Genomic DNA, 16,759 nt, shown 5'->3' on the forward strand with positions numbered 1-16,759 from the left:
AGCGTGTTGTAATACCTGATTTAACCAGGGTTAATTTTTCATACGATTGGACATTTTTAAGGAACTCTGCAGCCACATATGTATGTTAAGGCATGGCCTTAGAGCACTTTCAGGGACCAGATCACTCAAAAACTGTCATTCCGTCTGTGCCCCCTTTGTCAACATATGCACTGTGCTGGCTTACTTTAGCAAATTCCACTTATCAGTATTGTAACAGTAACCCTAGCCACAGTGCTACCCACAGCCATGTGCAGATTCAGGGTCTTGGGGTGTCAAATAGCCTTGGTCAACCTCCCGACCCCTAAGGCTGGGGCCACCTCTCTGTGGAGTGCTTTCTTGTTTGCTCATGCACTGGAGTACGTACAGTCTAACTATTTACACAGTTTATTATTTACAAAACAGTCAATATATGAATGAGGTTAATAGCAAAACAGGATATCAATAATCTAATTGTCAAAGCCAGGTATCAAGGAACTAAAAACACTTTATGCCAATTGAATCAAAAACACCCTCAGTACAACTCCCCAGCTTAAACCTTGCGACTCAAATGAATTTCAGCAGAAGCACACAGGGTTAACAAAAAAACATCAGCTCTCCTTTACATTAGCAACAAGGTAACATTGGTTGATGGACTCCACTTGCAGTGCTCTCTGTTAGAGCCTGCATGGGGAAGAGAAGCTTTCCTCTTGTCCAGCTGTCTGTTGTATCTGAAAAAAAACACACAATGTTCCCCCTCCCCAAAAACACCTTTATCCAATTCCCAGACACAGCCCCTTGTGCTGAGTGATGACTAAAACAAACCCTTGGTTCATCACCCACACAGTTCCAGGCTGTTTTCTCAGTTAACTCTCCCTAGAGCCTTGCCAGACCAACACCCTGCCCTCCTAGGCAAGTGTACCTTACCACTCTTTTTCCTCCCTACGGGTCCCTCTGCCTCACAGAGGGAAAAAGGATATCAGGTTGTCTTCTCCCCATCACTAATTGCAGCTTCTCTTCACAGGCAGGCTGCAATGTGCTCCTTCCCCGAGCTCTGTGGTCCCCAGGCTCCCTCCCTTCTCTGAGCCTGGCTGTGTCCTGGGGTTGAGTTTCCTTCCCTCTCCTGCCCCAGGAGCCAACCAAAAACATGTGTATGCTTTTGCAACACAACTGTGGCTGCAAACTTTGCAGGGATCTTTAGCCCTGCAGCTCTTACATAACTATTTTTATTACTAGAAGAGAGTGTGAACTACAAGAGAGCCTTTGGGGATGGGAGGGGGGGTCCAATCTACTCACCCCACCGTCCAGCACAGGCTGGACAAACCCCAGCTCGAGCGCCCTCCATTCTCTTTCATCCTGAAAACAGCACTGGAGCTAGGAGCGGGGAGCACGGCTACGGGAGAGAAGCTGCAGACATGCAGCCAGCTCCAAACTGGAGTTTGATTTCCCACCCCCCACCCTATGGCCCAACAAAAATATCTGTTGAGTCTGGGGGGGCCGTTGCAACTCATGGCACTTCCTGTAAAGCGCCATGAGTTACAGTGGGGCCCTGCACTTCTTTCAGTGCCCTCTACATTATGTTGGATTCTGTCGTATTTTACGATCAGTTCTCCCCTTTGCTTGCCTGAGTACTTTGCACCTAAGTGAATTGAGATAGCAGCTCTATCTATCTTTGAACTACAGGCTGCTTCCCAGTGTGCAAAATCTGGAGCTTATTGCTCCAGAGTATTTTGCTCCTGGGAGCACTGTTTGAATGTGCACCCAGGAGCAAAAAATTCCACAGCATATTGCTCTGAAGTTTATTCATGCGTAGCATGTGGAGCCCGGTTGGAGCAGCCCAGGCTGGCAAGGAACCCAAGGGCTGCTCCAACCTGACTCCATATGCTGCAGAGGGGCTGGCTGAAGCAGTTCATGAATATGTGATCTGTTTAATATTTGTGTGGAGTACTTTTATTTGCCTGGTTTCCTGTGGTGGGGAATTCTAAAAAAATATTAAAACTTTCTGAATGTTAACTTTTTCTTTTATTCAGTTAATTTTCTGAGAGATCTCTGGCTTTCATTAGAAGTTAAGTGGAACTAAAATTCTTTTTCAGATAAGTCTAAAAAACCCTCTTACTTATACTTGTCTTTTAGCATTCAAAATAGTCTTTCTTTAAACTTAATTCTTAAAGAGATTCTATAAACTTAAATAGTCCTTAAAGACATTTCTGATTTCTCCCCTATTGAGTAATCCCATTGTAGTTAATGGGACCAGTCTTTCTCTGGGATAAATGTTGCTTAACCAGTTGCATATTCATAAGTTAAGTGAACTCTGAACTCAAGTATTTTATAGTTCAGTGGCAAGCCAAATTGCTGAAGTGCTGATAGTCTTCCAATGCTTTTACCACAATTCCCTTAAAAAAAACCAGACAAGTTCTCCCACATCTCACTGGTCATACAATTCCTTGGTACAAAGAACCATAGGGCAAGGACACAAGCAATGAAGACACAATAATATGAGCACAGCTTGACCCAGGCTAACCTGAGCAACATTTCTCCTTAACATTTAAAATACAAATTTCAAACTGATTCCATTTTTTAAGTCTATTTTTATAGTGACAGTGTGGGAAAAGCCTCAATGGCTCTGAGCTGATGTTTTTTTCTACCCAAAGAACATTTTTATCAAGCCCTACAGACTTTTTTCACCTAAGCATCAGTGTACACCAAACACCACTTTTCACATCCCTGCTTGCATTTTAGACATATGTTAGTCTTAATTTTATTGCAATTTCTCATTGCATGAAAATCGTTACACTTCCTGTTTAATTTCTCACCTGAGTATTTCATGGGAAGTAATATAAATACATGTGTTTGTGTTATGACTCTGAGGGCTTTGCAGCTGTCTAGGAGACAAATCCAAATTAAAATAACTAGATGTTTATAAACTAATGTTTGCCCATTACTGAGAAGTATTCCATTAAATCACTCTAAGCAAGGGCTTTTATTTTCTAAGCTATAATATAACTTTAGCCTCTATTTAAATGTATAATATTTTAATCAGCTTGCTCAAGCACAGAGACTGCAATGGAACAGATTTTCACAGTGTCCTTTTTATAGTATCCCAATCTTGTGATTACATCAGAATCAGATTTAGCAGATTAAAATATGATCGGGGTGGTGTTTATGGCAGGATGTAAAGATGTGGCTTGGACATAATTGCACAAGGTGTTAACCTCATTGCAGCTTTCCTATCTTTTGCACTGATGCTCAAGCTAAGTTGTCCATATGACTGAGGGAAGAATATAGCTGAGGTAAAGTCAAACTTTACACAAAGGTCCTGGGACTAGGCTGATTTTTACATGTCCGGACCTGCTTGGGTTAGCTATTTTCACTTTCTTGTTTTAAGCTTGGACCCACCTGACCCAGGTGCTTTCTGGCCCCTTGAATGCTCTGCCACCCCTGGGTGCACAATGGGACTGGGGTGGCTCTATCCCAGACTGCATTTCTAGGTAGCCCAGGCAGTGGTTCTTTCTGGCTGCTGCCACCACTGGGCCTGGGCCCTTGGTAATAGCAGGGACCTGCACACACAGCCCCAACCCTGGTCCACTCCAACCCTACTCTGGAGTGTGTGCCCACTCTGAACAGTGGCAGCAGTAGCTGGGCAGCCCAGCACAGCCTGGCATACCAAGGGCCTGGCAGTGGCAAAGGGGAAGCAATCACTTTTCCCCTGTGCCTAGCAGCAGCTTCTGCCCAGCCACTGCTACTGCTGTCACTGCTGTGTGGGCAGGCAGCCCAGAGCAGCTGTGGGGCAGGCCGGAGTCAGGGCTGTGTGCACAGGTTCTGGTTGGTCTGGAGCTGGTCCACTCTGCCTGGGCAAGTCTGGAGTGGGTGCAGGATGGGCCAGGGTTGGAGCTGGGGCTGTGCACTCAGCTGCTGCTGCCGGGGTTTGAATTACATTTTGACTCTTGGCAGGGGTCAGAGGTGGTGATGGCAGCAGCAGCAGCAGTGGTAGCAGTGGCAGAGAGAAGCTGGAGAGCAACCCGGGCACGGGCTCCAGGTGGCTGCAGCAAAAAGCACCTGGTAGCGACAAGGAAGAGGAGCTGCTTTTCCCCTGCACGAAAGAGCAGTTTCTGCCCAGCTGCTAGGGGGGTCTCTCATCTCTTATAGGGGAGCTCTCATCTCTTATGGGGAGGGGCTCAGCCCCCACAAGCCCTACCAGTAATTTGAACCCTGGTTGCTGGGAGCTTGTGGCAGTGGTGGGGAGCAGCCACAGGGTGTGTGGGCTCTGGGCTGTTGCAGGGGGGTGGTGCTGACCAGCTTGCAACCGCTCCTCAGAACTGCTTATGTGGCCAGTGGAAGCCAAATAATTGCCCACCTGTGTTACAGTGATGTTGTAGATTTTTTCAGATGATATCTTTAACAGGACAAACTGGATGGTTGGGGTAAAATTAGACAAACTTTCAAAGGCAAGACTTTCATCAGGTCAGGATGGTGAGAGGAGCTTTTGTATACATAAAGTATCTTAATACAGCTGCATCTTTTCGTTTGCTGCTGCAGCAGCTCAGTTTTAGAAAATGACTGATTCCCCCAAAATTAGTGGCACAGAGAAATAGAGTAGGGTGATCCTTATGGAGAAAAGTATGGCAAACCTTGTATCAGGATCAAGTAGATTCTATAATATAAATTATCATTTTTTGAGTGTGAGCAAAATCAATGCAGATGATGGTAAAGCTGACCAAACAAAACAGACTTTTTTCAGTGTGTATCAGATTTTGAAGGCACTTTGTTAATACTTTGGATGAGAACTGTGTGTGAATAATAAAAGTTACAATTTTACTATAGACTTGTATTACAATAGCACCTTGAGGCTGGGTCTCAGCTAAACATGTTTGTTAAGGTAGATCCAGCCCAATCCACTTTCAAAGAAACACATACATGTGTTTCTCCTCCGTGGAGGGACGGACCAGGGCCCCCTGCAGCTTAAGGGCTGCTTGGCCCACCGGCAGCTCACTCCCTGACTGCAGGAAAGGCGGGCAAACTCCACAGAAAAAAACCCAAAAGATCAGGCCTCTTCCCGCTTCTGCCTTTAGTAGGTGCCTGCTGAAGGCAGCAGCAGTGAGGAACCTGATCCTTTTTTACTGTGGAGCCTGTGGCCTATATCTGAAGTGCAACCAAGGTAGTAGTGGGTGCTTGGTTATTCAAATCCATTTACAAGACTTTAAAACATTGTTTACCTTAGGAACAGAAACCATAAAGTCACTGCTTTAAAAATATTTTATTTTATTGCTGGTAGTTATGTCTTTAGGGATGAATATAATACATACACAGCGGGCAAGATAAAATCAGGGTTACAATTACATTTGAGGCTGATATTTAGAAGTGTAGTGTCCTTGGTTTTCGACATTTTTAGCACTAATAGTTTTATTTTTTACTCTACCCTTTTCCCTTCCCCAAAACAATAAATATTAGCTCTTAACCAAAAAGTTAAGTCACAATTTTACTATTTCAGAAGTTCATGCCCTAAATAAAATTATCCATAGTCGTAACTGAAACTAATTTCAAAGGAAAAAGCAGAAATATACCTTCTGGCAGTTCTTTCATTCCTTGCCCCACCTTTCTCCCCCCGCAATCTGACCCTCCTTGAAACTGCTAACATAGCATCAAACCTGCTGCAATTCATCCTATTTTGCACATTTCTCTCAAAATAAGAAGTTTACTTTAGCTTGTCAGGCACCTAACTACCCAAAACTTCCAGTGGCCTCCCAATACTTTACTATGTGGTGAGTACTCTTGCAGTCAGCCATAAACATGGGCAAACCAGCTGTGAGGGAAAGAACCAGGTCAGCCAGAGGCACAAGTTAAGCTGCAGGGTCCACGCTCTTAGCCGGCTGCATAAAGAAACATGATTAAACACAGGTATGTGCTGCACAAACATGAATAAAAGCATTAAACCCTATAGAGATCAGAGGCACAACATGCATAGCTTCTGCCAGACTGGCTTCCCACAGCACCGGCACCATGGCTTACTCACTTCTCATGCTGCCTTAAATCCAGTGCTGGCAGCAAAGTGAATTCAATATGCCATTTGGGGTCCTGAAGCACAATAGAAAGGAAGTGACCAAGACAACACAACACAGGACCGGGACTTAGGAGACCTGGTTCTGTCCCTGGCTCTGTCATTATACTACCAGCTGACTTTGAGTAAGTCACATCTGCAAAACAAGGTTGTTCAAGTGCTTTGAGACTTATCAATTAGGCCTGTGCAAAGTGGCTAGCATTTGCTTTGGATTCAGATTTGGCCAATTCAGGGGACAGTGATTTGATTTGATTTGACAATTCGAATCACTGTCCCAATCACTATCCCAAAAGCAGAAATTCGGCCAAATCTGATTTGGAGATTCAGCCACTGGCAAATCGGCCGAATCTTTGAATCAAACAGCCCCCATCCCCCACCCGCTCTCCCAGCCCTGTCAATGGCTGCCCCACCCAGCCCCAACATACTGGCTCTTTAAAAAAATAAAGCCCAGCACTCAGTAGCTGCTGCTAAGCTGGCAGGGGGGTGGGGTTCCCCACTTATCCCATGCTGTATTGAGGGGCTCTGCCACAAGCCCTCAGAAGCTCTGACAGCCACTGCAGCAGCCAGTGAGGCCTCTGCTTTTTTTTTTGTTTTGTTTTTTGGGTTTTTTTTTAAAGAACCAGGAGCTGGGGCTGGGCAGGGCAGCTATCAATGGGGCAGAGAGAGCGAGCAGGGGATGGGGGCTTGTGGCAGAGCCCCCCTATGCAGTGCAGGGCAATGGGGATCACCTTCCCCCCCATTGGCAGCAGCCAGCAAGTGCAAGGCTCTTTTTTTTTTTTTTTTTTTAAAGCACCAGGGGCTGGGGCCAGGCAGGGCAGCCATGGGGAGAGCAGGCAGGTGATGGAGCCTGGCAGGGGTCCCCCCATGGTCTCCTCTCCCCTCCTCCAGTGCTTTCAACCCCCTACTTACCAGCACAGAGTCCAGGTCCAGCTGCCTGTGGCAGTAAGCAGGGACTGCCTGAATGTTTTCCGAATTGATTCGGAGAGCTTTGAATCGATTCAGACCTTTTTATTGGTCTCCTGATTAGATTCAGAGATTCAACTGCCGAATCAGGCTGAATCTTCTCCGAATAGAATCGGCACCCAAAGCTTTGCACAGCCCTACTATCAATGAGGAACAACTAGAACAAATCAGCGCGTAGGACTCATTTCAGGGCATGTTGCCAACATACTGACAGGAACCTGCCACTTGCATCTGTGTGTTTTCACCTGATGCACAGTGATAAGTGGGGAGAGAGACAGCAAAAAGACAGCACAAGGGAAAGATGGCCAGGTAGGATGCTTCCTTTCCAAGTAGTTCCTTCTCCTTTTTTGCAATAGGGTCCATGTAGCCTGTCAACCATAAAGAAAAAAGGGGACAAAACACCAGGATCCCTCTCTCTCTCTTGCACATATTCACTCCCACCCCACAACCCACCCAGCTCTCTGACAGCTGCAGAAGAGCCACAGTAAAAAAGGGATGAAATGTGGATGCTGCTTCAAGCAGCATCAAGTTTCAAGTATTTTTGGATCCCCGCAGAGGTGAGTCACAGTGCAGCAATGGTCAGATAATCAACTGTATCAGTGAGCCTGGTCTGGCTACAATGGCAACAGCTGATGGGGGACTGTGCATGGGATGATCCAGAGGATTATGGCCCAGAATACCTCCAACTCCCCTACCCCTAACTCCAAACCTTTGCTGACTCTGGCATCCAGGATTAAAAGGTAGCAAAAAGCCAAATCAGATTGATATTCCTTTTCTTCCCTGCCAACTCTAAACCTCTACAATAGGGATGGACAATTATTTTGGGTGGAGGGCCATTTACTGAGTTTTGGCAAGCCATCGACGGCCGCATGACAGGCAGCTAAATATTAATTTTCTAAATTTTTTAGGGGCCCCGCAGACTGGATCGAATGGTCTGGCGGGCCGCATTTTGCCCACCCCTGCTCTACAAGATGCTGCTGAAGATGACAAAATTGGCATCAAAAAGAACCAAGGGGAACAAGAAACAGAAGGATTGTGCTGACCAGCAACACATGCACCCACGACCTGAATGCATTGTAAATGAACATATGATAGGGGTGAACAAGGAGAGCAGAACTTTAACCCGCAAGTTAAAAGTTTGCTTCTAACCCCCAGTGCTGGTTTCTGGGGATTGTGAACTTTTCCAACAGTATGTCAGCACAATTAGGTTAAAGGCTCTGCCTCCTCTAAAAGCTACATGGCTAAGTTCAGTGGGCCTTTATTCATTTGTTTCATGAACAGGCTGATAAAAAGGTGATTTACCTTCAGACACGAACTGACACAGGCTTGTTCATCAGCAGTTAGTAATTCTACTAACATCTCCAAACACAGAAAGCACCACCATTTTGGACACTGCTTTAAGAAGAGCCAAGGGAAGCATCAACCCCTGAAAGCTTATCCTGGACCAAATTTTGCCTCAAGGTGCTTGTATGCACCTTGGTAGGAATGGAGTCATCTCACAATATCACTTGCTTCCAGTCATTTTTAACTTGTTTTGAATTGTTTTGTATGTAAGTCCACAACTTGTGTGCTTGTAATTTTTGATCTTACACATCTCAATTTATTTTTAAATGCCTTCCAATTAAAACTTTTATTAAAAACAAAAAACAAACCTATACTCTTACTGATAGCATAAATCCTGTTCAGGCTCCAGCTGCAAAGACCAGACCTCCAATATTGAGAAACACAATTGCAAATATACAAAAACAAATTCAGTCAGTCAGTTCTGTGCAACATGTGGACAGACCTTGCCAATATTGGACTGCACAAGCTGTCCAAAACAAAGAAATAATTTGCACTAGTGGAAACTGCTAGATTATGCAGAAATGAAGGTGTTGAAAAAAATGGGGCAACGACTGCCAAATCTAAAAGCAAATGAGCCAGAAGATCAATCAAACCAGTCAGAGCATGAACTTACAATAACACTGTTGAGAGATGGACTTAACATTCCATTCACTCCCTAATCCTGTTTGTACTGTATGTCCTACTTGCTGTATACCTCAAACAAAACTTATTCCTTAACAGGAGCCCAGTCATGCAATAACAAAAGAAAAACAGGCTCACCTGACAGGGGGGATGAGGGGGAACACATTTTTTAAAGGAAATATTTAACGTGATGAATACTAGTTTCTGCAATTTTCTTTTTTTCAGGTGCAGGAGCTACCAAAGATAGCATCGTCATTGTTCATCTTTCCCATTTCAGATCCACCAACTGATGAGACAACAGCGTATCAAAGCTTAATATATACATAGCAGTCCAAAAATAAAGCTAGTGCTGGTTATTCAGATGATTTAGCAGCCATTCTATAAACACCACTGATGGCTGATTAGTGTGCTATATCACTGTCAAAAATATTCTGACAATTCCAGATTTTTAGATTGTGCTTTCTTGACTGACGCAGTGGTTTTAGGACATCCCTTTCAGACTCCAGACTAGGATTTTAGAACAACCATATTGTGCTTTCATACTGTGCTTTTCTGGGTGTGGGCATATGAACAGTTTACCACAGGAAAACAACAGACAGGGTTTTAGCATGCATCAGCTGTGTCATTGTAGCTCCCTGTGATCACACGCTTTACCTGTGGTAAATGGAAAAATTAAAGAACAGTAGGTGTGTTCTCTTCTACTGAGAGCTAAACTCCTGTAGTTTTCCTTCCATTTATTGCAGGGCAAGAGCACACACTCAAAAAGGCAGTTCTCCTGAAAAAAAATGACTCTCAGAAAAGCCTTACTCCCAGTTTAAACTTGTGGTAAATTGTTCATATGTTCATTTCTTTTGATTGTAGGAGTCTAGGAATGTCCTTCCTACATACTGGCTCCAACTCTGGAATAACAAAGAGACTGCTCCTAAATAATCCTTCCCGCTGAGGTAGGATTGGACTTTGGGAACAGAATCAATGCTGTGTGAATGCTCATGCAGTACAGACTATCAATAAAGCTAATAATTTAAAGAGTTTTCCTTCTGAGCCTTGATTTAACTTAAGGAGCTCCCTAGTTATCTGAGATAATTTACAAGGTCAAGAGGAAGCTACTGTACAGGAAGATATAAATACAGCCTGAATTAGTCTACTTCCTTTTACTGCCACTCCTTTCAGCTGTCAACTTCAAAAGCCAAACAACTGACCTCCCTTGCAACTGCAGTAACTGTAAAGTTTGTCCACATCATTCTTGGCTTTATTTTATACCTCTGACAAAGAGCAACTTAGGCAAACATGTCAAGTTTTGCTGTAGTGAAACTATGAACTCCTTTTCACCAATTGTGCTAAGTTTCTAGAGGACAAACAAAGGACAGGAAAGCATCTACTTGATTCTTAACAATGACGTCTTCTGGATGCAAATTATGTGGCAAGTAATGAGCCAGTGACATCTCCCAAGCATCCACAAAGAACACAGCAATTCCTGAGAACATTTTCCTCATGATTGTGTCAAGCTGAAAGGAATACCAGTCACTGTTGAACAGGCTCACTTCTGGCCCAAGCTCCTGGACATTAGCTGTTCGGATGACCACCACTGTTTTGGGGCTGCGATCGAGCAGTCGCACGATTGACCTCCGAATGTTCCTCAGTCTCCGGATATACACCTCCAGAGGGAAGGTGCTGAAGTGCGACCATATGGTTATGGCTATCACGGTGTTTCTACCGCCTACAATGCCGTTTAGCTCATTGGCGATATAGCGTAGCTCACTGGTGAAGACCGTCGTAAAGCGAATGGGTGGTCCATGACAACGGAAATTCAGCAGGATGCTATGCTTCAGGTCCACAGACATAAAAGGACCCACGTTTTTAGGGCTCCCAAGGTTAAATTCCACTAGATCTAAAATGTAAGAGAACAAATATTTGTTTCCTCATCTGCCATCTTCTACCATCCCTAAAACAGCATTTGCACCACTTACAGACCAAACAGAGAAAAAGTGTTTAGTATACAAGGGTGACATCTTATTCTACCAGTTAGGTGCGAAGTGTGATCCCTTTTCTACCTTGTTCAATCCCTGAAAAAAAATTACCTTTCTATTTTGGTAACATGCCATCATCTCAGCCTTAATACTAACTCACAAAAAGCAGCAAGCAAAAGGACTCTTCCACCTCCCGCATTAGAAAATTTTCAGGGCCTCACAGCCAATCCTGTTTTACCATAATTAGATGGCTAAATCCACTTAGGTGCCTAACAGGTGGAATAGCATCTGGCCCAAAGCATCTTAACAATACAAGAGATTCACATAATACATCTGAACTTCAGTTGATCACTACTGGAAGGCTAAAACAGCTTTACTGAAATGCCAACCAATAAAAAACCCCACCATCTTTGATTGATTTCAGATGAACTGTTTCCCCCACCTCACATACCTTCTTGTAAAAGATCAGCTGTGCAAGTATATTTTCTCCATTATAACACTCCTCTAAGTTCAGAAGCAACAATAAATTATCCCGCCCTTCCTTTCTCTCCCACCATCATCTCTGGCAACCTTAAAACTCAATTTAGAGTTTAAGATAACAAGTTTAAAATGTTATCAATAATATTTAGCTGAGGAAAAAAAGGAGGAGCCATCACTTGGACTGACCCCCCCATATATTTATGGTTTCCACTAACACATTTGAATAGCTTTATAAAGATGTGATGGAAAATTCAGTTACTGACACCTGAATTTTATTATCAAATAGGAAATATCAAAACAGGAAAATGAGTCCAAGAACACCCCACAAAAAAAAAAAAGTAAAATTATACCGGTGAAATATTACAGGCACTATTATGCCCAAAAGAAGATACAACATGCCCCCTGGTGGTCAAACTTTAACATAACCACTTATCTCAAAGGAACAGGGTTAAAGTGTTGATGTAGTGATGGCCCAGAAAAAAATTGCAAGCAGGAAGGTTTTTTGGCAATATCTTTTACTAGACCAACTGTATCATTGGGAGAGACTTTAGACAAGTTTTTGGCCACAAAGTGTTGTTCTTCAGGTCTGTAACATGAACAGTCTTGATTTAAAATAGGCAGAAGACATTCTCTAGTGCCAATATGACGGTATACTAATCCATATCTGTTCAGTAGGATCCTACAGCATATCCTAATGCGTGTCCCATCTTTACTAAAGAACTATGTTGACTGCCACCTTGCCAAATATTTATTTGAAATTTTTTTGCTGTCCATCCTCCTCTAGGGTTTCCCCACCTCCCCAGGAGTTTGACAGTAGGGCATGTAGGCAGATGTGGAACATGTAGGTAGATGTGGAAGATGTAAAACTTTCTAATTCAGCAGTTGACAAGCTATGGTCCACAGGCCAGATCAGGCCCACAGAGGTACTGAAACTGGTTCACAAATGTGGGGCTTTCATGATGTGTGCTCTCCCATGCTGCAACAGGAAGAAACAGTGATGACTGGCATCTTCTATGTGCCACAGCACAGAGAAGTAGTGATGGCAACAACTGCTGGGTCCTAATGCTGATCCCTACCACCTCTGACCCAAGCTGGATCATTTTGGCCCACAGCCTGAAAAGGTTGCCATCCACTGCTCTAATCCTTTCCAGTAAGCACCAGGAGAAAAATAAACAAATAATAACCTGGAACAAATGCTGTCAGATACTCAAACCACTGCCTTATTGTAGAATCTCCAAACAAGTAGATAACTTTTCCTTGTAAACATTTGGTAACATCAACAGAATTGTTGAAGTGATGAATCCAGTGTGTTCTTGGCCTCCACTGATCTTCATAATAGTAACCGGAAGGGAAAACATCTGGACCTTGTCTCTCCAGATTGCCTGATTCTGGAAGAGAAAAATTCCTCAAGGTCAATAAGCTACTATAGAAAACAGTCTCCATAACTTTCGTCCAAAAAACATTGCCCCACACCTTAAAACAAAGCAGTGTGACAGAGGACAGAGATTAATACCCAACCTATAACATTATCATGTAATATGAACAACAACAAAACTAATAATAGTAGATGTCAAGCTACTGATAGTTAAAGCTATTTAACTAGACTTCCCATTCAAAGACCCTGATTCCAGTTGCTTACAACTTTGCCTGATTTAAATAATCCAGACTGAAGTGTTCCACATACGATGTTTGCCTGAAGCGGATTTATTTATTTATTTTTCATTATTAGAAAGATGCAGCAAAAATGACTTTTAGGAAAAATTACACTGTTTTATCCACGTTATAAAAATTGCTTACAAACATTACTTAGAGAAGTCCTGATGCCACCGTGCTATGGAAACAAGGCTTGAAACTGGGCATCTAGACATTAACTGTCACAAATACGCCTTTTGCCATTACCATGAAAATCAGGCCCAAAACTGGCCATGTAACAGGCCTCAATAAAATCTTAGTTTGCACAAACTCAATCGAAACTTGTTCAAGTTTGCCGGCTAACTTCTTCTAAGATTCCACCCTCAGTGAGCATGCTCCAGCCTTGGGCCACAAAGAGCTGGGGAGGATTTCCCCTGCAATCAGTCCTTCTTGCTGCTATAGGTTGCTGTGGGTCCAGGTATCAGGACTCAAACCCAGCAACTTGAATTCCTTGTGCCTTCAGTGTTGTTCCTGCTGGGTTGCTGACTTGCATGCAGAGAGGACAAATCAGAACTGAAGGGCTTCAAATTTGGACAAAAAGTCTGGGATAGAGACCTGGGGCACAAGGAACTGGTTTGGCAGAGATTTGGATAGGGATACTCTCAGAAGAACAGAAAAAAAAAGAAGTGTCTAAGCCCAGGGAAAGTGAGGAGCAGGAAGGGCAGAAAGGTCTGTGCCCCCCTCAAAGTCCAGATTGGAATCCAGGATTCCTTAGTCTCCCCATTCCTATACTGTCAAAAAATCTCTCTGAGACTCACAGATAAGTGTGAGCCTCGTTCCCCTGAAGTGGCTGGGCCATAGATGAAGGATGACAACCTACAATGGCTATCAATTTCTCAATTTAGCTTGATGCTACATGAGGGAATTTATTTTTCAGTTTGCCTTTTTGAAAACTAAGATTTATGCGTACACACGTTTGTGCGCACAGCTACATTCAAGACTTGAGGATAAAATCACTGTACTCAGAAATTAGGAAATACCAGAGTTAGGGTAGCCCCATACAACATTTGCTTGAGTGATTACATGGATTACAACAGGTCTTTAATGACATGGCTAAATGCAATTTTGTCCACAGGTCCCCTATTTCAAACCCATCTTTATACCATGCAGTGTGCTTTGCAAAAAAACTGAACAATCTACACTGCAGGCAACATCACAGAGCACTTCATATATGCAAACCACAGTCCCCATCGATTTTAAGCACTCTGAAAAATGTCCTAAGCCAGGGTTGGCAATGTTTTTGGGCAGAATGCCAAAAACACCAGCAACCTCGATTTGTAAGATGTTAGCATGCTAGGGGTGGGCCTGATCCTTGTTGTAGCAGCATAGCCCCGGCCACTTCCCCGCCATCCGCCCCGAGGCACGTGCGCCAAGCGAAATGCCTTCATGTGCCACATATCTGTATGCATGCCAGGGGCTGCTTACCCCTGTCTTAATTATCTTAAATTAGGCACCCAAAATTAGCGGGCACATTTAACATTAATCTCTTTGTATCCCTTTGCCTTATTGAAATGTTGTAAACATAAAATTACCATGAATAACTCAGATGCTGTGTAATGAGGAATACCACAGAACAGTTATTCAGCTTCCAAGAGGTTGGGGGCTGCATGCTTCACGGCCTGCACCACACCACATGGGCTGCACCAACAGGGACTGCATACCCCATGGGCTGCACCAAGGCAAGCTATGGCCCCCCTTGCACCAGACACCCCGGGGACTCCCTCCACACTGGTACACTGGCAGGTCTGCTATCACCCCGCCCCCAGACACAGACCTGGGGTATTGCAGGCCTACGACCCACCACCACTATACTGCGCGCTCATGACTGCCCCCCCACCAACTCATCAACATACCACATGTCCCAGGCTCACTCTCAGCTCCCCGCACTACCCTATCCCCTGGGACAGGGACAGGATGGAGCAGCCAAAGGAGAGAGGGGGAGCTTGGAGATTTCAGCTGTGCTGCTGCCAAAGCAATGCGGGGAGGTGGCTGGGCAGGAGCCCAGGGGCCACAATTTAAATCCTCAAAGGATGCATGTTTCCCACAGACCAGCAGGTGGACAGCCTTACTGGAAAAAACGTAATAATTTTAAACTTCTGATGTGGATTTTGCCAGGCATTAGACCAGACACTGAGCCCAGAAAATAAAACTAAATGCTCACTCAGTGAGCACCATGCTTTCTGTGTACTGAATGAGCAAGGGATGTGTGGAAAAAGTAGCATGCAATAATAATATGATCAAGTTTGTTTCATACTGCAAACACCCAATGGACATGGCTTCATTCTATTATTTCCTAGTTTTTAAGATGGTGATTTATAATCTTAATATTCTTTTTTAATCAGCAGTTAAGTATTTTGGATGCCTTGCAGTTCAGAAAAGTTGGTCTTCCAATTTTACAATAGTTGTAATCTGGAATAAGAAGTCATTACCTTCATATTTATACTGGTGTGACAGAACAGAATCCCGCTTTAAATGACTAAAATCTAAGAATTAAAACAAAAATAAAACAAAACATTAACCCCCCCCATAAGTCACAAATAAATATGTTATAACAGAGCCCTTGAGAAAATAAAAATCTTTAAACCCATTTTAAGACTGCATTGCTCTTGCACTTCTCCCTGTAGAAGAGAAGAGCCCTCTACACCCACATAAATGCAGAAGCAAAGAAACCAGATGCATCTTCTATAAAGGACCCGCATATACATGATCCTGATGGTGGCCATCCCTATGGAGTTAATGGAGAGAAATGCTGAGTTTCTGCTGTCAACCCTTCCTAATTAGCTATTAATTCTAAGAAAATACTACAAGGTCTTTGATCGTCAATAGTTATCATGCCACCTACACAGGACTTGGACATAGCAACTGTAACTAAAGCCATATATATACGTTTCAGTAATCTGGAAGAATTCTCCCAGGTTTGTTCTTTTGGTAGAAACACTTACTTGGAGATGTCTACATAGATATTTGAATGCTGAACCCTGAAAAGCAGAGTCTGCAGTGCTGACACTGTGCAACCAGGGGGCCCTAGTGCACACATCTTGCTCTGCAGACTCCCAAGTCTGCCCAGAGACAGATGGCAGAAGTGCACAGGGCAGCCCTGACTGGCTGACCCAGACTGATCAGTCAGCCTGTGCGTTCTGTTCTGGAGCAGCAGAGTTTAATGAGCAATGCACTGTCTTCATGGGAGGGAGGGAGGAAGGATGGGAGGAAAGCACCCTTGGATGCTAGAAGACTGTGCCATGGCTTCTGTCATTAAAGAATGTGTGCAGATGTTCACTCTCCCTTGAGAAATTCTCTTGGGAGTGATTATTTTTGTTCTGGAGCAGCCATTTTTACCCCGAGAGAAAAATCCTGAATAGCTGTACACTCATGGCTTCTCCTGGGAAAGCAGCGTTTCTCCCAGGAGAAACTGAACGTCTGTATGTGGCCTAACATTCATCAGCTTCTTAAGACGAAATCAAGGAAAACTTAGTAGTGTCACCTGCAGGTCTCAGAGACTAGAAGGAAAAAATGCTGTTGGCCAACTAGAGTTATAGAAAAGTAGTGCTGGAAAGAACTTACAGAAGAACCTCTAGTCTAACCCCCTACTTGAGGCAGGATCATCCCTATCCAAACCAACCCATATAACTCCTTGTCTAACCTTTTCCTAAAACTACACAAT

The 16,759-nt window shown here is 43.8% G+C and overlaps 1 protein-coding gene across 4 annotated transcripts in view; it reads right to left on the minus strand.

Moving 5' to 3' along the window:
- Window positions 1-5,215: 5,215 nt before the first annotated feature.
- NXPE3 (neurexophilin and PC-esterase domain family member 3) overlaps window positions 5,216-16,759 on the minus strand; it is a 37,819-nt gene continuing 26,275 nt past the window's right edge. For 3 of the 4 annotated variants that reach the window (XM_059720561.1, XM_059720562.1, XM_059720560.1), the window contains 3 exons: window positions 15,528-15,581; window positions 12,591-12,794; window positions 5,216-10,847 (listed from right to left, as the gene is read on the minus strand). In XM_059720561.1, the coding sequence (XP_059576544.1) occupies window positions 10,297-10,847; window positions 12,591-12,794; window positions 15,528-15,581 (809 nt within the window). In that variant the 3' untranslated portion in view covers window positions 5,216-10,296. The remainder of the gene's footprint in view (window positions 10,848-12,590; window positions 12,795-15,527; window positions 15,582-16,759) is intronic. The other variant, XM_059720563.1, reaches the window with a different exon arrangement.

The sequence above is a fragment of the Alligator mississippiensis genome, chromosome 1 (genome assembly GCF_030867095.1).
Source record: "Alligator mississippiensis isolate rAllMis1 chromosome 1, rAllMis1, whole genome shotgun sequence".
NCBI lineage: Eukaryota > Metazoa > Chordata > Crocodylia > Alligatoridae > Alligator > Alligator mississippiensis.